Source organism: Geotrypetes seraphini, chromosome 1 (assembly GCF_902459505.1).
Source record: "Geotrypetes seraphini chromosome 1, aGeoSer1.1, whole genome shotgun sequence".
NCBI lineage: Eukaryota > Metazoa > Chordata > Amphibia > Gymnophiona > Dermophiidae > Geotrypetes > Geotrypetes seraphini.
In genome coordinates this window covers 236655621-236678610 of record NC_047084.1, presented here as the reverse complement: position 1 = coordinate 236678610, position 22990 = coordinate 236655621, and the positions used below count along the sequence as shown (strand labels likewise).

Sequence of the window (22990 nt, the reverse complement as noted above, 5' to 3'; positions counted from 1 at the left end):
GACATCTGCTTTCTCAAAGGACCCTCGGTCACAAGGGGACACCCGCTCAAACTCAGAGGAGGGAAATTTAATGGTGACACCAGGAAGTATTTTTTCACAGAAAGAGTAGTAGATCACTGGAACAAGCTTCCAGTGCAGGTGATCAAGGCCACCAGCGTGCTTGACTTTAAGAATAAATGGGACATCCACGTGGGATCCTTACGAGGATCGAGATAAGGAACTAGGACATTAGCACTCAGACTTAATGGGGTGGGTCGGTAGAGTGGGTAGACTTGATGGGCTATAGCCCTTTTCTGCCATCATCTTTCTATGTTTCTATGTTTCTATGATTACTATATCTGAAACTAAAAAATCCTGTCTGCGTGGCCTTGCCCTGTTCCAACCCCGCCCCCACCGCCATACAGCCTTGTCTCTTCTTTCCTGCCAGGTCTGTAGGGCCTCTGAGCATATGTGGATGTGTGTAATGTCATCCGCGCATTATCAGAGGCCCTCCAGATGCAGCGGGGCTGTCCAAAACCCGGATAAACTGCGGGTTTTGGAAAGTTCGTCTGGGCGCCAGGCACTATTCCCTTTAAGCTGTGCACTCGTGCGCGCGCACACAACTTGCCGAACCCGCGCACATAAATTAAAATAGTGCATACAAAAAAATTAATTTTTGCCTAAAATGATTTTGAAATGAGACTTTATGTTACATAAAGTGTAACTAATATAAAGTATAACTAAAATTACATTGTGTTTTCGTTAATTCAGACTAAACTCCAAGACCTGCCCATAAATGCCCATAACTGAACTCCGGGCCCTCTGGCAATCATTTTTATAGCGCACACAAATTTAGTTTTTCTTTAAAATGCGCACAGATGAAATTTTTTGCGCACACAGCCTATGAAAAATTAGAGGGAACATTGGCGCCAGGACATGTCCTCTAAAAGAGGACATGTCCGGGTTTTCCTGGACATCTGGTAACCCTAGGCTCAAGACATGTCACCAATAAAACTTTTTGTTACACTTTCAAAGTGTGTCCAGGCTGGGGTGTATGTGTGTGTGTGTGTGCGCACACACACAGGGTTTTACCTTAGAGAACCGCTCAAACTCCTCACTAATTTCTTTCTTCTATTATTAATAGCTATTTGGCGAGCTCTTTTACCAAAGTTGTTCTCAATATTGATCACATATACCTTAATTTTCCATACACTTAGGCAAACATTAAGGGCCTTATTCTATAAGAGGTGCTTAGGTTAGGTGCTGCTAGACTCCTACATTGAGGATGCCTAGCTATGCCTAATTTAACTCCACCCCTAAGTTAATTGTTGTTTTTTTTAAATATTTATTCTTTACTGAATTTACATTTTTTATAATAATACAATCATATTAGAAATAAACAGTTTCCACCACAAATCAATTTATATTGGAAATAATTCTAGGAAAAATAAAATAACATTATTTCGACTGTTAATTAGTCCATAATCACTGAAGAAGGGGTTTCAACAAAATCAAAGATAATTTACCCAAACATTTATTAGGAAAAAAGATGGAAACCTGAATTGAACCCAACCTACTAACTTAGAAATTTATTCCTGAATATTTACAAGGGTACTTGCAGATCTCACCTCTTTTTCTAATATAAATCTCATCAATTGTGCAGACTTAAAGAAAATATATCTAGCTCCCTTAAAATTAACAAAGCATTTACATGGGAATCTTAATACAAAAGTTGCAACCATTTTTAAAACCTGGGGTCTCAAAAGCAAAAATTGTTTCCTGGATACATTCTTATTTTTTGATTCAGAAACATCTTTATATTTATAAAACAACTTCCAACAACCACTCTCTATCTGAATCTAGAGCAAACTGAACAAACAATGTGGCAAAAGTAATTTGTTCTGAATCTGACTTCTCTAAAAAATTCGTTAAGTCCAAAACATCTATAGTTGGTTCCTGGAGTTCTTCTGTAGATTATTTCTTTCCCAAGGAAATGTAATAAATTTTTGAAATAGGGGGAAATGAGCTCTGTAGGATTTTAAAAATCTCCAAGAGATATCATTTAAACATATCTCTTGCTGAAATAGTAATTATTTTAGGAAAATTAATCAATCTTAAATTCTGTCTTCGTTTTATATTTTCCAGAACTTCCAGCTTAAAGTTGATATTACCATTTTCTTTTACAAGGATCTTATTTTGTGCTCCTAAAATATCCAACTTCTTTTCTTTTTCAACAGATTTTTTTTCTAATTTGCCCACCTTTTTTTTGCAATGTAAGTGTCTCAGATAGAATCCATGAGCAATGAGAAGAAAGTGTTTGCATTTGAGTTCACAGGGACAACTGCAAAATGAAAATAGCTTCCTATATAGAATTTAAATCTACCACAGGCTTCTGAAGGGGGGCTACCATATAGTTAAATCTCAATTCCTTGAGGTTCACAGTACCTTCTTGTAATTTATTCTGTGGTGATTTTTGCAAGTTCCCTCCCATTTCCAGGTCTCAGTGAAGCAGCTGACACTCTCCGGACTACTTGTTCTTCCTCCTCATCCTTGCAGCTCTCGGAGGCAGTTGCTAGACGCCCCTTGCTCCCTGTGTCCTGCAACACGAGCCAAGGGAATGGCTGCGCCGACGTGGCCTGCTCTTCCGGCAAAAGACTGGTTAACTCGAAAGAGGTGTCAGGGCTCTCCGATATGCCCCCACCCTGTGCCGAGTATTTTTCATCCGGCTCTCTGTGGGGACCGCATTCGATGAACGCATCCATCGGGCCAAACAATTGTTGCACCCTGGGTTCCGTTGGATAAACCTGGGTCTTAGATTTCCGTTTCACCATAGGTAAGTGACTCGAGCGCATTCAGCTGAACGCCTTCAGGCTGCCATCTTGGTTAAGCTCCTCCTCCTCTATCCTTGAGGAGTTAATTGTTTTTGTAATGGATTAAATGGTATGGTACCATGCCATTACAAATCCATTCCAGTGTAATAGGAATGGTATGCTGAACCATAGGGTTATCCATGCGTACTTGCATGCACTTTTGCAGAAGATGTCAATCACAGCTTTTCAACTCCTCCTCCTCCTTGGGCTGTGCTGCACCTCTCAGTTCTTCCTTTTGCAAGCGAGCATGAAGGTGTCTTTATGATCTGCTCAGTTTTTTTATTTTGTTTTTTGCGGATTTTTGCAGTGCCACAGAAATCCTGGTTAGAAGGGACTTCTCTGTCAGTTCAGAGAAGAACAGACTTTTAGATCTGAAGCTGACAGGTGTATATCCCTTAGGTACCTGTTCAGCCAGCCTGCTGAAGATTTATAAAACTCAGGGTTCCATGCCCTCACCACTTGCTCGCTTCCTTGACTTGGTCAGGAGCTTGAACGCAGGCTGTTAGGTATCAGTAGCATTCCTTTGTGGCACTCAGGGTGCCAGATGAGGTTTTACCTCCCCCTCCCCCCCCCACCCCCCTCCCGCCTTCATCGTGCAGTATGGTCTGTGGGAGTAGAGAATCAGTCAGACTAAAGTCCAACTGGCAGCTCGAAGAACTCAGTGCAGGAGCTGACCAGCGATTTGATGCAATGATCCTTTCCAGTTCAAGCTACATAGGCTGTAACACTATTTCCTCGGCACGTTGTCTGTGAGTACAGGCTGTGATAGCCTATGAAGAAAGTTGCAGAGAGGGGAGGTCTAACAAAGTAGTTTGTTAGGTCCTTAGTTCCCCCTTCCCTAAAATCCTATTTTTTTAATTTTTTTGGTGAGCCTTGAGACATTTGTGAGCTATTTTTTGACACCAGAACACTGCTGCAGTGGCAATCTTGAATTTCCTCACAGCCCAAGAGAAGGCAGCTTCACTGTCTTAAGGGAGAAGAGGAGATGCTATCTTGGTCTTTTACCATGGAGCTTATTAATCTCATCTGACAGGCATATGCTCAGAGCAGAGCTCAACCTGTGAGGTCTACTGGGTCAGTGTGCAGGCAGGTTATTCTAGAGTCTGGGCCATCAGACAGGGACTCTGAGGACAAGGGGTCAGATTTAATGTCCTTATTGTCCCAAAGTGAGACTTCCTTGGGGGGAGATACAGAGTCTCAGACAGAGGGCCAAGAGGTGGTGTCACTGAGTCACTTCGACAATTGAATATAATGCCACAAGCCCCGCCCTCACAGTGTTCCCTTCTGAGCGGGGATCGGACTTAGCCCATGGATTTCCTGTGGTACCCCGGACATGAGAATCCTACTTACGGAACCCTATTATGGGGGTTTCCCGGTGCTGTCTTCATTGGGAGTTTGGGGGAGGGGGTTGGGGTTAGTGTGTGCTGAGGGGAAGGGGATCTGGGGAGCAGAAGGAGAAGTGGATTTGTGTTGGGGGGAGGGCAGGGGTACGGGAGGGGGTGGTGATTGGGGGGGGATGTAAAAGATGTTAGCACCAATAAATAATGTACATACCTTCACTGGAAACTGGTCAGGATGAATCTTTGTCTGACATGGGCCCCCAGCTAGTCCCTGGTCAGCTCTGGGAGAGGGGGAGTTCTTCTCTGGGTCTACCTAATGCTGTAGTTACTGCGTATCCTCTAGCAGGGGCTGTCTTCTTTGAAAAAAAGAAAGAAAACTCGGCTGGTGTAGTTTGAAAATAGAACCTGTAACAAGAAAAGTTGTTAGTTTTATTTATTTCGTTAAATAACACTATTAGTTTGAAAGATTATTGGTGCAAATATTAATATTAAAGCTTACCTGTAACAGGTTGATGGTAATAGGAGTATTGCTTTATTAATGAGAATTGGGGTACAGAATACATTCTATCTTAATTGATGTTTAATAAACCATCTTGGGACTTTATAAATTGTGCAATAACAACTAAACCTTTTATTTCATGACACACTATAATCTGGTGTTTTATTTGCTAATATTTTGAAATCACTACTTTTAAATTACTTAATATTATAAGCATCTTATTTTAAATGCTATTTGTAGGGGCGGGGGAAGTTTTCAAGATGCAATGAAAAGCAAACTTTTACTCTCCTTTCATTTACCATGGGAGTCACCAACCTGTTGTATCTTGGTACTGCAGGTTGCGACTCCCTTAGCAAATGAATAATGCTGCCTGTGAGCCACCTTGAAAGCAGCATTAGTCCATTGTCCCAGGAACATTGAGCTGCCAAGCCGACTGGCCCTCTAGAAAACCCCTCCCAAAAGGGCACAACCCCCTCAAATTGACCTTACAAACAGTCTTACTCAATCCTCTCCTCTTTGTGGTGACGCCAATTCAGAAGTGTCCCTGTCCCATCAGGAAACCCCCTTCAAAGGCATGTAACCCCCACAACTCCTCTTGTACCATCTTGAAGGCTCCCCACCAGCTTCTCTGGGCTTAAGGTATTGTAGTTCCTGGTGTCCTGGACCATAATCTAAAATAGTGCCGGTGAAGCCTAGTAGTGGAAGTTTCTGCAGTCACATCACTTCAGCGGTTTCTGGAGTCATGCGGAGGTTTCTGCAGTCATGGTGTTCTGGGCAGGAGTGATACCTAGTCACTCCTACCTTTGCCAGAACCATAATCCAAAATAGTTCCGGTGAAGCCTAGTAGTGGAGGTCTTTGCAGTCAGATCACTTCTGCAGTCAAAAATGCCAAATGGACAGCTACTATATGAAGGCTACCATGATTGAGAGTGGAGTCCAATTTCAGTCAAACAAGTCTCAAATTAAGTGTTAAATTGTAAAATAGTCTGATGTTACAAAATGCGCACTTTTAAAACCGGGCTGTTTGGGATCACGTGACACTATGCTTGGGGGAAACAGAAAAATGAAGGCAGATAAAGACTATATGGTCTATCTAGTCTGCCTATTAACACCATCTACTATCTCCTCCTCTCCCTTAAAGATCCTTCTCATAGAAACATGTACAGTCAAACCTCGATTTACGAGTGCACCGGTTTGCAAGTGTTTTGCAAGACGAGCAAAACATTAGCAAAATCGGTGCCTCGGAAACCGAGTTTGACTCGGTTTACGAGCGCCATCCCCCCCAGCAATCTGGCATCCCCCCTCCCGCTCGCGTCATCCCCCCCCCCCGCGATCCTTCATTCCCCCCCGAGCACTGCAACGACATTGCTTACCCCGATTGGGCACCGACACCAGCACCAGTGCACAGGAGGTGCCCGCAGATCCTTCCTCTTCTGGGCTGGGCGGTGCGACGGAGATCCTTCCTCTTCCCTGTGCTGGGCTGGACTGGGCTTTGAGCATTTGCGCATGCTCAAAGCCTTCTGGTCTCGCTCTTTCCGAGATTCTGAATCTGTGCATTGGTGCTGGTGCCAGTGCCCAATCAGGGTAAGCGATGTCGTTGCGGTGCTCGGGGGGTTGGGATGTAGGATCGCGGGGGAGGGGGCGGCGATGCGAGCGGGGGGGGGAGGATGCCGGTTCGCAGGGGGGATGCCGGATCGTGGGGGGGGGGGTTATGGAGCAGCGTCGGTGGCCTCAAGGAGGAGGGGATGGAGCAGCGCCGGTAGCCTTGGGGTGGGGGAGGAGGAGGTGGAACGAATCAAAGTAAGTTTCCCTTACTTCCTATGGGGAAACTTGCTTTGATATACGAGCATACTTCTGGAACAAATTATGCTCGTAAACCAAGGTTCCAATGTATAAGAAAATTGTGTTAACTGTTTAAATCCTGTATGTTTAATTTTGTAAGCAAAATACATTTTCTATTGACATCAACATTTTCTTTTTCAGATCTCAGCCACTTTAGACCTGTTTATGCACCTAAGGACTTCCTTGAGGTATTATGGTTATTATTGATCTTTATCTATTTTTATAGAGTTTGATTTATCACTTCACCAAATTAGATTGAGGCAAGTTAAAATGATATAAATTAAATTATATTTCCCATTCATTGTGTATTTAGGTCACTATATTATTAGTCCATTAGACTCATGTTCCTATTATTTCACAATTAAGTAGCTGAAAATCTTTTTATAAAATCAAATTTTTAGGATTTTTTTTTTTTAAAGCTGAATATCATTTTAATGTGCTTAATAGCATTCCACAGTTTGAAATCTAACATTTTACAAATTCTTGATGCATCACTTGGAGTTTAATATCCTCAAATATCTGTTTGTAGCATGTTTGTGGAGCTACGGCTCTTTATTGATACCTGTGAAGTGTTGAACCTTGGACGCAAGATTAGTTGACTCCTGAGACAGGCCTTCAAGCCAAAAATGATTCATGCCAAAGCAAGAGAATCAAGTGTACCATTTCTTTGTTAATAAAATCTACAGTAGCACATTGCTGATTTGCCTTGGGTTTCCATCAGCCTTCTGTTTTGTCTTCTTGATAGATTTATCTGCAGTGGACTTTGTTTCTTTTGTGTTTTTTATTAATACAGTATTATAGTCCAGGAGGAAAGGGTTAGGACAACTGTTTTACTTGGAGATTCAATCGGACTTATAGAGAGCAGGGTAACCAGTGGATGTAAGGATTGCTTGGTCATTTGTCAGTTTGGTGTTAAGGTGGCAGACTTCATGAGTCAGCTTGATAAGATTTGAGACAGTGCTGGGTTTGACATCGGAGCTACCTCTTTTAAGTTATCAGCCTTTGCGGATGATATTTTAGTCCTTTGCCTTCTTTGACAGCCTTACTGGATTTGAAAAAGAATATGATGAATATGCAGGGTTTCGCTTAAGTGTGGATAAATCGGAGACATTAGCATCCTCTGCGGCAGTTCAGGCCCTATGGGGGAATGGATTTCCGTTGACATGGGCGCTTGGGCAGTTTGTGTATTTGGGGGCTTTGATGACTATGCAGGTTCCCCGTTTGTATTGTCTTAATATGGATAAGCTTCAGCAACAGACGGAGCTCTTGCTGGAGACATGGAGGGCATTGCCCTTTTCTCTGATGGGGCGCATTTGTTTGGTTAAGATGTTCATTTTTCCCAAATGGCTGTATGTTTTGCAGACTCTGCCGTTGTGCTTGCTAAAGAAAGATTTACGCATTCTTTATAAAGGGGTTACTCGTTTTTGTTGGGCGGCTAAGAATCCTAAATTGAAGGTGTCTCAGTTGTTGGGGAATTGGCATAGGGGAGGATTAGGATTACCGGATGTGCAGATTTATAATTATGCGTGTCTGCTTCGTCATTTGGGAGATTGGGTGAATATGACTAGCAATTATACCCTCTTCTGATGGAACGTGAGTTTTTTGCTCCCTATGATGTGTTTGCATTACTGCATAGTTCTCGGAGGGCGCTGTCCCATTATTCAGCGCTTTTGGAGGCTTATAATCTCTTATATGTCAGGATTAATTGGGAGATTCTTACGCAGTACCCCGGACCACTTTGTCTTGGATTTGCCAGAGGCTTTTGGCCATTTACCTAGGAGGCATCGAGCTTTGTGTAGGAAGGTGAGTTTACTGGCCAGGAAATGTATTCTTCGGTGCTGGACGGTTCTGGACCCTCCGGCATATTGGCATTGGCGGAACCAATTGCATCAGTTGGTTATTTGGGAGGCGCGAAATGCCGGAGGGTCTAGGAAACGAAAGATGTTGTTTTTGAATATATGGGAGCCTTATCTGCAAGTCTTACATCCTAAGGGTCGCAGTGGGGTTTTAAGATGGGTGTCCTAATTTGTTAGTTAGTTGGGTTGGGAGAGTAATGGTGAGTACTGGTGGGGTGGAGAGTATCATTGGGGGGGGAGAGGGGGAGGTTTGAGGAGGGGAAATGGGGCGTATTGAAGTTTCTGGCAATTAGTCAAAGATAGGATAAGTGGCTCAGGTGGGAGAAGGGGTGATGTGCCATTTTTGGGGTTCATAAGAGTACAGGGCTTTGGAGTACTTTTCCACCTTCATTAATCTCACTTGCCCTATGTAGAGAAGGAAGGGAAGGGAGTTTGGTTGATGTTACTCTTTTATTGTATATGCTTGTTCTAATATTGTATATGATGCATTATTATTTGTACTGTGCACCTTTGGGATGCGCTGATGTTGTATTTACTGTGTTTGCATCAATAAAAATTGTTTGAACCTAGACAGTGCTGGGGAGGAGCTGGCTGTCTTGGTACATGTGGATACCAATGACACAGAAAAATATAGGAGGCAGGTTAAGGAAACCAACTTAGGCTCTTACTTAGAGAGTTGAAATCTAGAACCTTTAAGGTAGCATTTTCAGAACTTCACATTCCATGCGCAGGACCCAAGAGACAGGCAGAGCTCCAGAGTCTCAATGAGTAGATGAGATGATGGTCCAGGGAAGAGGGTTTTAGATTTGTTAACAACTGGGCAACATCTGAGGTAGGAGAAGCCTATTCTGGAAGGATGGTCTCTACCTTAACCAGAGTGGACCTAGGCTGCTGATATCAAGATTTAAAAATGAGAGAGAGAGAGAGAGAGAGCAGCTTTTAAACTAGAAACTGGAGAAGGGCTGACAGTCACTTAAAACGCATGGTTCAGAACATAGTATCTTTGAAGGATAAGGCATCCCTATAGTGAGGTTGAAGTAAAGGCCATAGTAGACCAGGGTCTTTTTGAGACCAAGAATTTATATCATAATGATAAAACAAGAATCATTATGGAGGGGGGGGGAAGAAAATAAAAACTCTTTACAAGCCCTCATTAGTGGGAATACTTGGGGCTGGATTCTGTAATTGGTGCTTTAAAAAGGTAGGCACCTGTAATATACAGTTGGCTAGGGTTTTAAAGGCCTACATTTTAGGTGCCTAAGCTTTCTCCACCCCTAAACATGCCTACTTTGGTGTTAGGCACCTATCTTTTGTAGAATTGTTTCTGAGGATAGGTGCCTATCTCCTAATTAATTTTTATTTTTTTCAATTATGAGCTTGTTAAAGCTTATAATTAAAGCCAATTTACTAATTGTCGCCTCTTATAGAATTTCCTCTTATAGAATTTGTTATATATTTTGATTATATAACCAAAATATGTAACAAAGTATACTATACTTATTTAAGTATATAAATTAACGAAGCCCTCAAAACTATTATGCTTATAATAAAAAAACATAGACGTTCACGTGCCGATAATCAAAACTACCTTTCTGGACATCTAACAAGGTGTCCCAGGCTCTGTGCATCCAGAGCACAAGATGGGTGTGGTGGAGGCCTGTTATGGGAGGGCTTTGGGCATGCCTAAGTGTTGGTTAGACATGGATGTCTTTCAGCAATAATCAAACGTTAAGACATCCTGGCCGGAACTTAGATGTTTGGAACTAGATCTGTTTCAGAAGTGTCTTAAGTGCCACAAAGGTGCCCAAACTGATCAGATGACCACTTTATGCATCAAGGTAAGACACCCCCACGCTCCTCCAGTGCTCACTGACCCCCTTACACCACACAAAAATGAGAACAAAAAGGTACATGCCTGGCTCTAAAACAGCAGCATCTGGTATGGGAAAGTCTAGTAGAGTAGTACACAGGTGTTTTAAGTAGCCTTGTGGGTGGACTAGTGATTCATCGAGAGGAGGACCCAGGCTCATATGGTATTAAGTGTGAGACTATCAAAACCCACCCAAACTCTACTATACTGTCCTATAGGTGCCACCTGCAGCCATAAGGGCTATTGGGGTTGTACACAGGTGGGTATAGTAGGTTTTAGGGAGGGCTTTGGGGGGTTCACCATAAATTATAAGGGGTTATGGTGAGATATACATCTTGCACCCTTTATGTGAAGTTCATAGCAGTGCTCCACTGCTCTGTTGGGATGTCTGTGTGATCAGTTCAATACTACGCTGGCCCCATCCACATCCAAATGGTCTGCATTTGGATGTTTTCAACACTGATGTTTTTCTGATTGAAAATGGGTTATAAAGTTAGACATTCTGGCAACCTAGATGTTCCAGTAGTCAAGACATCTAAGTAGATGATTTTCAAAAAATATATATATTTGGATGTCCAGCAATTTGCCATTTGAAAATAGCCATTTATTTTCCTCCAATTTGGACATCCAGCTCAAAACGTCCAAGTTGGACTTAGACATTTTTTTTTTAAATGCCCCTCTAGGTATACTAAATTTTTCAGTTGACAAGGATGAAGAAAAAAGACTAGTTGTGTCAATTTAAATTAAAACTCAGCAGGGAAAACCAACCAACTAATTAGTAAGGAATTTACTATTAAGGGTTTTTCCTATTAGAAAGTGAACTTAAAATCCTAGGAGTCATAGTTGATAACATATTGTCTTTTGAACATCATTCTTCAAGCTTTGCCAGGTCTTTCTTCATGTTATTCACAACATCTCGCGTGTCTTCTCGATACCAAAATCTTCAATAGAGTAGACACGCCAGATGGCGTGAATAACATAAAGAAAGACCTGGCGAAACTTGAAGAATGGTCTGAAATTTGGCAGCTAAAATTTAATGCTAAGAAATGCAAGGTCGTGCATTTGGGCTGCCGATGGGTGGACGGAGCAGGAGAGAAGGTGATTGCCTTGATGCAGCCGTTGTTCGGCGAGGTGACATCCAGTTCCTTGTCTTTTGTCAGCGTGAGAAGTGCTATAGCAGGAAGATCTACTCGCTGCTGCTGTTGCCATCAGCAGAAGATAAGTGAACTGTTTTGTTCTTTTTCTGGCTCCCTGTGCACAGTGGTGGCTTTGGTCCCGTTTTGAAAAGTTACATTTTGAAACGTGTGGAGTTTTTTTGCCTATGATACAGAGCAGGACTGGCTTAAGAACTCATTGGGTTGCCGTCCGTATTTTGTTGATAAGTTGAGGCTTTTTCTCCACCTATTATAAATGTACTTTCATGGGGTATCTCAACCACTAGGCTAATAACAATTTTTTTGCTGATTGTATTTATATTTTGTTATTGTGATTTGGATTCTTGAGAGATATTTAAATACCTACATAATGTAAATGCGCATGAGTTGAGTCTCTTTCATTTGAAAGGAAACTCTGCAATGAGAGAGCATAGGATGAAGTTAAGAGGTGATAGGCTCCGGAGTAATCTAAGAAAATACTTTTTTTACAGAAAGGGTGGTAGATGCATGGAACAGTCTCCCAGAAGAGGTGATGGAGACAGAGACTGTGTCTGAATTCAAAAGGGCCTGGGATAGGCATGTGGGATCTCTTAGAGAGAGAAAGAGATAATGGTTACTGCAGATGGGCAGACTAGATGGGCCATTTGGCCTTTATCTGCCATCATGTTTCTATCATGTAAAACAGGTATCAAATAGGGTGTTTAAAGTGCTTTGGAATTTGAGAAGAATTAAATCCTATTTTGCCCCATCACTTTTTCAACTAATAGTACAATCGCTTACATTAACACATCTAGATTCAAGTTTCAAGTTTATTTAATTTTTGATGAATCGCCTATTACAATTTCTAGGCGATGTACATATTATAATTAAGATAGAAGAAACTTACAAAATAAATTCAAATATCAAATATAAAACAATTCAGACATGAGTTTGAGGAATGGGGTTAAGAGTTACAATATTTGGGATTGGTTAGAAAAAGAGGAAAAAACAAAAGGAAGGGATTTATAAAACCAAAGCACAATGTAATAACATGATCAAGTTTTTTAAATTAGTTAAAATAAACTAATGTTAAGAATCATAGGCATCTTTAAATAAGTAGGTTTTTAACAGTATTTTAAATTTTACAATATCTTGTTCAGATCGAATATACTGAGGCAGAGTATTCCACCATTGTGGGCCCATAACTGTAAACATATCTGATCTTCTGGTCCCAATAATCTTCAATGACGGTACCGAGAGTAGATTTTGATCAGATGATCGCAAGGAACGTTTAGGTTTATATGGAATCAGTGATCTGAAAATGAACTGTGGCTCGTTAAATGCCAATGTCTTAGAAACATGAGGCAGATAAAGACCAAATGGCTCATCCAGTCTGTCCATCCGCAGCATCCCCTATCTCCTCCTTTCTCTAGGAGATCCCAGCATTTTATATATGCTGGTTGTAATAAGAAACTCCTTAAGATACTACCACTTTTACAAAATACAGCAAGCAGCAAGATTGATCTACCAAACAAATAAATTTGAAAGTACAACATTTTGCTTTGTTAACTTACATTGGCTACTGATGGAAGCCAGAGTAAGTTTTAAAATATGTGTGATGATTTTTCTGATCATTAATGGTCAAGCATCAAATTATATGATGGATTTAATCAATATTCTGAATAAGAATGTTGTGCCTTCTGCTAAACCATTTTTGTTGCTTAATTACCCAAGTGTCTTTAAAGTCAAATATAAACATATTCATATGTCAGCCTTTCCTTATTAGGCAGCCACAATATGGAATATGGAATATTCATCTCTTGTTATGGTCAATTTTATAAATTGTTATAAAAGTTTTTGTTTAGAAAATATTTAATATTGACTGTTGGAAAGTCTGGGTGTAAATGTCTTAAATCTATTTAATCTGGGTCATTATGAGAGAATATTTTCTTTTGTGAAGCTCATAAGATACCTTCCATCTTAACTGTTTTACATCACATTAGGATTCTTTGGCTGAACTGTAATTTAATTGTGAATATTATTCTAGTCTTTTGATGTTACAGTTTCTGCTGATTGCAAGTTAGTTGTATTGATCTTTGTGAATTATAAATCACATTGAACTACTTTTATGTGAGATGTAATGTAATAAAGAACAGATAGATTTTAAAGACTGCTAATTGTTATTGTCAATTGCGGAGCAAGTTGTAAATAGGAATGAAAATCATTGTCTGAAGTTTTTCTAGAAGCCTAAAATTAAGATGGGAGAGTTAGAATATATTGCACTAAATGGCAAATAGATATAATAGGCATCTCTGAGACCTGGTAGAAACAAGATAACTATTGGGACACTGTCATACCAAGGTATAAATTATATCACAGTGACTGTTTACAATATTGATGATGTGTGGAGTTTTTTTTCTGACCTATGATTAGTGTGCACCCTATTGACTATATTGGCTTGTCCTTTTTAGGAGGTGTGCTGTGAACACTGAGGTCTTTTTTTCTCCACATTATTGAGGTTGTGTTGGCAGGATCATTCCCACATCTCCTGATGAAAGTAGAGTGTGTTTCTTTGCTATTTCAATTACCCCAATATTGACTGGATAAATATAACATCGGGGCATGCTAGAGAAGTAAAGTTCCTAGATGAAATCAAGGACTGCTTTATGGAGCAGCTAGTTCAGGAACCAACAAAAAGTGGGGAGCAATCTAGACCTAGTCCTTAGTGGAGTGCAGGAGGTAAAGTTTAACCTTGAGTACTCTACCAAGTCACCTCCATCTCTCCTTCCCCCACTTCATTCTCTCAACCTTCACTTAATCCCTGCCAGCTTTTTGTACTTTTTCTAACATCACTGAAGAAGAAATTGCATATCTTTTTTCTTCTCCAACTTACTACCTGTTTCACTGGTCCTATTCTCATCCATCTACTCAACACTCTCTTTTACTGTCATCCCTTCTATCTGTCATATTTTCAATCTTCCACTTTCCACTGCAACTGTTCCTGATGACTTCAGACATACAGTTGGTTACTCCACTCTTCAAAAAACCTTCACTGAATTCTACTAGCCCTTCTATTGCTCCATTTCCCTCACCCCTTTCTTATTCATTGTCTTGACTTTCATCTCAAACTATTCTTGATCCTATTCTGAGAGGAGAGAAAGAGGGATGAGGACATTCTCTTTATGAGAAGAGAAAAGTAGAAGATATCTCTCTGGGTAAGTATACATTTTTTTGCTCTAAGCTTTGATGGGTTTGGGGAAAAAAGCTAAATTGTAGTTTCCCTTCTATAGACAGTTTAGATCTTAAAAGAGCAAACTTTACTTAGCTATAGTCTCCATTGAATAATAGCCTTTTATAGTTCTACAGCTTTGTAAACTCAAACCTTCTGCTAGAGATAAGAACATAAGAATAGCTTACTGGATCAGACCAATGATGCATCAAGCCCAGTAGCCCATTCTCACGGTGGTCAATCCAGGTCACTAGTACCTGGCCAAAACCCAAGGTGTAGCAATATTCCATGCTACGAATACAGGGCAAGCAGTGGCTTAAGAATATAAGAATTGCCACTGCTGGGTCAGACCAGTGGTCCATCGTGCCCAGTAGTCCGCTCCCCTATCTTCCCCCATGTCTTTCTCAATAACCTATCTGCTCTTACCTGTATTAGTCTCCATTCCCTCCTGCCCACCCCTAGCTCATTTCTTTACTTATAGTCTTAGTTATTCTAATTTGGACAACAACAGAACTGTTTATTACATACTAGTCTTTAAGCCCGTTACATTAACGGGTGCTAGAATAGATGTGTGTGTGTGTCTTTCTTTCTTTCTCTCTCCTTGGCCGCTTTCTGTCTGTCTTTTTCTCTTTCCTCGGCAGTCCACCACCACCCCTTGCCTGCTCCCCCTGTCCAGCAGTAGCCCTTCTCCCTTCCTTTTACCTCCCCCCTGCCCAGCAGCACCCCTTCCCTGCTCCCCCTGTCCAGCAACAGTCCTTCTCCCTTCCCCTATCCAGCAGCACCTCTTACCTGATCCACCTGTCCAGCAGTAGGCCTTCTCCTTTCCCTGCTCCCCCTGTCCAGCATCCGCTAGCCTGGGCAGCCTCGGGGCTTTTGCTAGGCCAGCCCACCTTGCATTATCGAAGTGGGCCGGCCTAGCAAATGTCCTGTGGCTGCTGCGTTTGCTGATCGGGGGGTGAGAAGAGGCATCCCGGCAGCGCAGGAGTCAAACCGCCTCTGAAATCGCCGTCGCAAGCCACTCCACACGCCAGAAATGGAATTCGGCACGGAGGGGCACAGCACGGTGGCAGGGATCACAAAACCCTAAGTATGCATGCGCGCTTAGGGTTTTATTATAGAAGATTCTTATTATTTTTCATTACCTGCTAAGAATCAAACACTAAATAAGCATACAATATAATCCTAAGGCTCTCTGAGAAACAAACATTAAATAAAGCATATAATATAATCCTAAGGCTTTCTATAGTAATGTAATATATTCCTAGTAGCTTAAGGTTTAATTAATTAATCAGCTCAATAATAAGATGTAGACAGTAGTCTAGCAGCAAGAGGGATGCTATCCAGTCTTTTGCATTGAGTGTCACATGCATGATTTTCTTCCAGTTAGCGAGAAGTTATATGTGTATGCTCACTGCAAAGAGCTCCTAGCTCTCAGAGAGCAAGTATGTTCCCTTGAGGCTAGAGTAGCACACTTGGAGGAGCAGAGGGAGACAGAGAAGTACATAGATGAGACCTACAGGGATGTTGTAGAGAAGTCCCACTTCCAGTCTGGTAGCCCCTATGCTGCCTTGGAGGAGAGAGGTCTACTAGATGGAGATACCCACTGTATCATTTCCTTTACCATTATCTCCCCAACCCTGAAATGTCCTGTCTAAATTAGATTGTAAGCTCTTCTGAGCAGGACTGTTTATTGTATGTTAAAATGTACAGTGCGGCGTACGCCTTTCAGCGCTAGAGAAATAATAAATAGTAGTAGTATCACCCTGGTGAAGTAGGAAATAATCCTGTAGCCATGACTTGCCCAACAGGGGATGCAATATCCTTTCGCACTGCGGATGTATCTACAGGGGCTTCTGCTCAGGAGGGAAGGGTTAGGACAGCTGTTATAGTTGGTGATTATAGCTGGTTGGCTGGTGGGTGTGAGAATTACCTGGTCACTTGCCTACTTGGTACGAAGGTGGTGGACCTCACATGTCACTTAAATAGGATTTTAGATAGTGCTGGGATGGAGCCAGCTATCATGGTACATGTAGGTACCAATGACATAGGAAAATTTGGGAGGGAGGTTCTGAAAGCCAAATTTAGGCTCTTAGGGAAGAAAGCTGAAATTCAGATCCTCCAGAGTAGCATTTTCAGAAATGCTTCCAGTTCCACGCGCAGGACCTAAGAGGTAGGCAGAACTCTGAAGTCTCAATGCATGGTTAAAATGATGATACAGGGATGAGGGATTTAGATTTGTTAGGAATTGGGCTACCTTCTGGGAAAGGGGGAGCCTATTCTGAAAGGATGGATTCCACCTTAATTGAGATGAAACCAGGCTGCTGGCGTTAAAATTTAAAAAGGAGATAGAACAGCTTTTAAACTAAGATGGGGGATAAACTGATAGTCGCCCAGGAGCAGATAGTTCAGTGTGGAGTATCCTTGAAGGATACTGTTGAATCAGAACATTTAGGGAGTCCGTATAGAGAGGTTTCAAAAATGGTGAAAGAAAGCCAAGAATGCTTAAGAGGAAAGCAGAGCAAAGATGTCAAGTTATTCCTGTCATCTTCTCAGCAGTCTGTAGATGCAAGGAAAAGACACATTAGTAGAATAATGGGTACACCTCATGTCAAACTGATTGACAGGTGAGATAAGATAAGGATCGACCAATCAGCGTTCACTTCCGGGTTAAGTCCCGCCCATTGTCCCGCCTTAGTCTCCGCCCATGGCCCTGCCCCCCACCCATGGCCCCGCCTTAGTCTCCGCCCATGCCCCACCCCTCCCATAGGAATGGATGGTGGTAGCCCCGCCCATGGCCACACCCCCGCCCATGGCCCCACCCCACTCTTCACCTAAGCCCCGCCCCTCCCATAGGAATGAATGGTGGTAGCCCCGCCCATGGCCACACCCCCACCCATGGCCCCACCCCTCAAGACCCGCCCCTGCCCCTGCCCCCCACCCCTCAAGCCCCGCCCCCTGCTCATGTCCCGCCCCGGAAATGCACTTTTTGATGACATCGCCGGAAATGGGGGCTTGACCCCGGAAATACGCTTTCTGATGACATCACCGGAAATGGGAGTGCCTGCCCCTACCGGAAATGCACTTTTCTGATGACATAGGCGGAAATAGGGTTAATGACGCGGCGGAAATGCGCTTTTCTGATGACATAGGCGGAAATAGGGTAAATGACGCGGCGGAAATGCGCTTTTCTGACCACGTAGGCGGATATAGGGAAACAGACTTAGTCAAAACCCCCACTCGGAAAAGCACAGTTACTTACCGTAACAGGTGTTATCCAGGGACAGCAGGCATATATTCTCACATGTGGGTGACGTCATCTACGGAGCCCCAGCGCGGACAGCTTTTCAAGCAAACTTGCTAGAAGTTTCAAGTTTGCACACTGCACCACGCATGTGCTAGCCTTCTTGCCCACTAGAGGGCGCATCCCCACCTCGTGGTCCTCAGTTCCATATCATAGCAAAGAAGCCATCCCCGGGGAGGTGGGCGGGTTGTGAGAATATATGCCTGCTGTCCCTGGATAACACCTGTTACGGTAAGTAACTGTGCTTTATCCCAGGACAAGCAGGCATGATATTCTCACATGTGGGTGACCTCCAAGCCAACCAAAGAAGGGCAGGTGGGAGGATGGCAAATTATGAAAACAGGTTACGTAACACCGACTGGCCAAACCGGCCGTCGCTTCTGGACAAAGTGTCCAGACAGTAGTGTGAGGTGAACGTATGAACCGAAGACCAAGTGGCAGCTTTACAAATGTCCTCCATAGGTGTAGATCGGAGGAAAGCCACAGAAGCTGCCATCGCTCGGACTTTATGACCCGTAACACGACCCGCAAGCGGGAGACCAGCCTGAGCGTAGCAAAAAGAAATACAAGCAGCTAACCAGTTTGACAAGGTGCGCTTTGAAACCGGGTGTCCCAAACGATTAGGATCAAAGGACAAAAATAATTGAGGAACCTTCCGATAAGACTTGGAGCGTTGGAGATAAAAGGCCAACGCCCTCTTACAGTCAAGGGTATGAAGCGCCGCCTCACCAGGATGAGAATGGGGCTTCGGAAAAAACACCGGAAGGACAATAGACTGATTGAGGTGGAAATCAGACACAACTTTAGGTAAAAATTTTGGATGGGTGCGAAGAACCACCTTATCATGATGAAACACCGTGAAAGGAGGATCCGCCACCAAGGACTGTAGTTCACTGATCCGACGAGCAGACGTGAGTGCAATCAAAAAGACTACTTTCCAAGTAAGAAACTTAAGATGCGACTTGTCGATGGGCTCAAAGGGAGGCTTCATCAGCTGAGCCAAGACCACATTAAGATCCCACACCACCGGAGGAGGTTTCAGAGGAGGATGGATATTCACTAGCCCCTTCATGAAACGAGTCACCAGAGGATGAAGAGAGAGAGAACGACCCTCAAGATGTCGATGGAATGCTGCAATGGCACTGAGATGTACTCGAATGGAAGTCGTTTTCAGGCCAGACTCAGACAAATGCAAAAGATACTCCAGAACCGAAGCCACAGGCACCGAATCCGGTTCCAGACGATTCAAAGAACACCAGGATGTAAACCTGGTCCATTTCTGAGCATAGCAAAGCCGAGTCGAGACCTTACGCGAGGCCTCTAAAATGTCCCTCACGGCCCGAGACACCGGAATCGAAGTCAGGGGGAGAGAAACCAAGCAGTCAGATGTAAAGACTGAAGATTGGGATGCAACAGCGAACCCCGACTCTGAGACAGCAGAGAGGGAAACACCGGCAGAAGCAGAGGTTCCCTGGTACTGAGTTGAAGAAGTAGGGAGAACCAGGGCTGCCTGGCCCAACGAGGCGCAATGAGGATCATGGAGGCTCCGGTCGATCTGAGATGAACCAACGTTCTCAAAATCAGCGGAAACGGCGGAAACGCATAAAGGAACTTCCCCTCCCAATCGAGAAGGAAGGCATCCGCCTCGAGACGATCCGGAGAGTAAATCCGAGAACAATAGAGGGGCAGTTTGTGGGTCTCCGGTGAGGCAAACAGATCCACCTGAGGAGTTCCCCAGCGGTCGAAGACCATGCGAAGGACCCGGGAATTCAGAGACCACTCGTGCGGCTGGAGAAGACGACTGAGCTTGTCCGCCAGCCGGTTTTGCTCTCCCTGAATGTAAACTGCCCGCAGGAATATGTTCTGCGAGATCGCCCAGTCCCAAAGGCGGAGAGCCTCGTGACACAGAGGCCAAGAGCCCGTACCCCCCTGTTTGTTGACATAGTACATCGCTACCTGGTTGTCCGTCCGCACGAGTACCACCTGGTCGTGCAGTAGGTGGACAAAAGCTCGCGCAGCTAGAAAAATGGCGCGAAGCTCCAGCACATTGATGTGACAACGACGGTCCTCGGCCGACCACAGAGCCTGTGTCCGCAGACCGTCCAGGTGAGCTCCCCACGCGTACTCGGAGGAGTCCGTCGTCAAGACCTTGGTGTGAGGAGGAACGAGAAACAGCAAACCCCCTGACAAATTGGAAGAGTCGGTCCACCAACGGAGCGATCGACGTAAGCAAGGGGTCACCGATATCCGGGAAGACACCGGGTCGCGATCCTGTCGCCATTGCGACGCCAGAGTCCACTGCGCGAGCCTCAGGTGCAAACGAGCGAAAGGCGTGACGTGAACCGTCGACGCCATGTGACCCAGCAAAACCATCATGTGCTGGGCCGACACCTCCCGCTGCCCCTGACAGTGGCGGCCCCACCGAAGCAGGGTATCCCGCCGAAGAGGGGGGAGAAAAGCGCGGAGGCGAACCGTGTCCAGCACGGCTCCGATAAACTGGAGAGACTGTGCCGGGCACAATCGAGACTTGGGAAAGTTCACTTCGAACCCCAGGTCTTGTAGAAGATTGATAGTCTGTCGGGTCGCTAAGATAACCCCCTCCCTGGACGGGGCCTTGATTAGCCAATCGTCCAGGTAGGGAAAGACCTGTAGACCCCGCGTGCGCAGGGCCGCCGCCACCACTACCATACACTTGGTGAACACCCGAGGGGACGATGCCCGACCGAAAGGAAGAACCCGATACTGCAGGTGCAAATCCCCCACTTGAAAGCGCAAGAACCTGCGGTAAGCGGGATGCACCGGAACATGGGTGTATGCTTCCTTCAAGTCCAGGGAGCACATCCAATCCCCCTCCTCCAACAGCGGATAGAGAACCGGAAGCGATAACATACGGAACTTCTCCCGGACCAGGAACTTGTTGAGCTTCCGTAGGTCCAAAATGGGGCGCAAGTCCCCGGTCTTTTTTGGGACCAAAAAGTAGCGGGAGTAAAACCCCCGTCCCCTCTGATCGGGAGGAACCACTTCGACCGCCCGGAGGGTCAACAAGGCCCTGGCTTCTTCCTGGAGAAGGGCCAACTGGTTCCGATTGGGAGGGCAAGCCCCGGGTGGCAAGTCTGGAGGCTGACTGGAGAAGTTGAGCGAATAGCCCTCTGAGATTGTCCGGAGCACCCATGCGTCCGACGTGACGGCCGACCAGGCCCCGGCAAAGGTCGTCAGCCGACCCCCGATGGGGAGGGGATGGTGTGATATTGCGGTGAGGGCCCGCCCCCAACCGCCTATCCCGTCAAAAGGACGGCGCGGCCTTGGCGGCCCCCTGCGCGGCAGGTTTAGAGGGGCCACCCCTACTCTGTTGGGGCTGTCGCCGTGGCGGCGGTCTGGAGAAGGCCGGCGTCGACTTCTGAGGGTACCTCCTCGGGGGCTGCCGGAAAGGACGCTGGGCAGGAGCCTTAGGCTTCGGCCGTACCAGAGAGGCCAGGGAGCGTTCCTGTTTGGACAGTCGCTCCGTCGCCGCATCCAAAGAGTCATCAAATAATTCCACCCCAACGCAAGGCAAGTTTGCCAGGCGTTCCTGCAAATTTGACTCCATCTCGAGGGTACGAAGCCACGCCAGCCGGCGCATGGCCACCGCACAGGCTGACACCCTCGAGGCGAGTTCAAACGCATCATAAACAGCGTGGAATAAATATAGGCGCAGCTGGGCCAGATTCGAACTAAAGGTGGCGAACCGGTCCCTATGCGACTCAGGCATCACCTCACGAAAAGAGGGGAGGTCCTTCACCATCGTACGGAGGAAGGAAGAGTACGAAAATGCGTAGTTCAGGACCCTTGTAGCCATCAGAGAGTTCGCATAGAGACGACGCCCAAATTTGTCTAGGGTCCGGCCCTCCCTACTCGGCGGGACCGTCGCCGAGACCCTGGAGGGCTGCGATTTCTTGACCGCCGATTCCACTAGGAGCGAAGTATGGGAAAGTTGGCCCTTCTCGAACCCCTTGATGGGGAGGGTACGATACTTAGATTCCATTTTGGAGGGGACCACAGCGACCGTCAAGGGAGCCTCAAGATTCCTCAGGAAGGTCTGACAGAGGACCTTGTTAATCGGAAGGCGCGGGGACTCCCTAGGGGGGGCAGGAAGATCCTGCTCCTCCAAGAACTCCTTGGTGTAAGTGGACCCTTCAGACAAGTCAACACCCAAAGCCGCCGCCATATCCTGCACAAACCTCGTAAAGGATGAGGGTTTAGCAGGAGGAGAGGGAGACCGAGACTTCCCGGCGGAGCCGAAGGGAGAGGCCTCGTGGGAGTATCTGGGCTCCCTACCTGACCCCGACCCCAACGAGGCACATTCCTGCGACCTCGACGGAGTCGGAGACCGTGTGCGTCTGAAGGAACCTTTCGGGGATCCCCCCGGGGTCCGAGGCACCGAGGCCCGACCCTTCGGCCCCGGCGAGGAAGCCCGGGAGCTCTCCCTGGCCGGAGACCGGAACAAAATGGGGTTATCGACCCGCAGGTCCCGCACCTGCAAGGCATCGGCCCCGGCCGGCGACGAGCGACCACGCCGCCGAGGCGAGGTCCGAGACCGCTTGGCCTTCCTCGGGCGGCGCCTCGCCCGAGACCTGCCCGAGGGCGATGAACCCCGCGAGGACCTCGAGGACGAAGACGAGATTCTTCGCACCCGGCGCACCTTGTCCTTTGGGCGCACGCTACGCTCCGGCGGATCCCGCGAAGCCGGGTCCGAGGGTACCGCCGAGGTCGAGGCCGTGGGCGCCTCGGGAGCCGAAGCCCCGGTACCCGAGGCCGAGGTCGCCAACTGCGGGGCCACCGAGGCCGAAGCAGCCGAGGCCGAAGTAGCCGAGGCCGAAGCCTGCTGCAGCTGGTCAATGGCCCCGGTGAGCTCCGAGGCGATTAACGCCCGGAGCAATTCTTGAAACACGGGGATTGTCATTCCCTGTGGCAAGACCTGCCGCTGCTCCTCAGAGGGCGACCTCGGTATCGAGTATTCCCTCGGGGCGGCGGACGCAGGCATCTTGGGCTTAACCGAGGCGGACCCACCCGCCGACGAGCCCGAGGATGGCTT

The 22990-nt window shown here is 45.7% G+C and overlaps 1 protein-coding gene across 4 annotated transcripts in view; it reads left to right on the top strand.

Moving 5' to 3' along the window:
- TBC1D19 (TBC1 domain family member 19) overlaps window positions 1-22990 on the top strand; it is a 318950-nt gene that overhangs the window by 110636 nt on the left and 185324 nt on the right. For all 4 annotated transcript variants that reach the window (XM_033947994.1, XM_033948011.1, XM_033947985.1 and 1 more), the window contains one exon: window positions 6672-6718. In XM_033947994.1, coding sequence (XP_033803885.1) covers window positions 6672-6718 — 47 coding nt within the window. The remainder of the gene's footprint in view (window positions 1-6671; window positions 6719-22990) is intronic.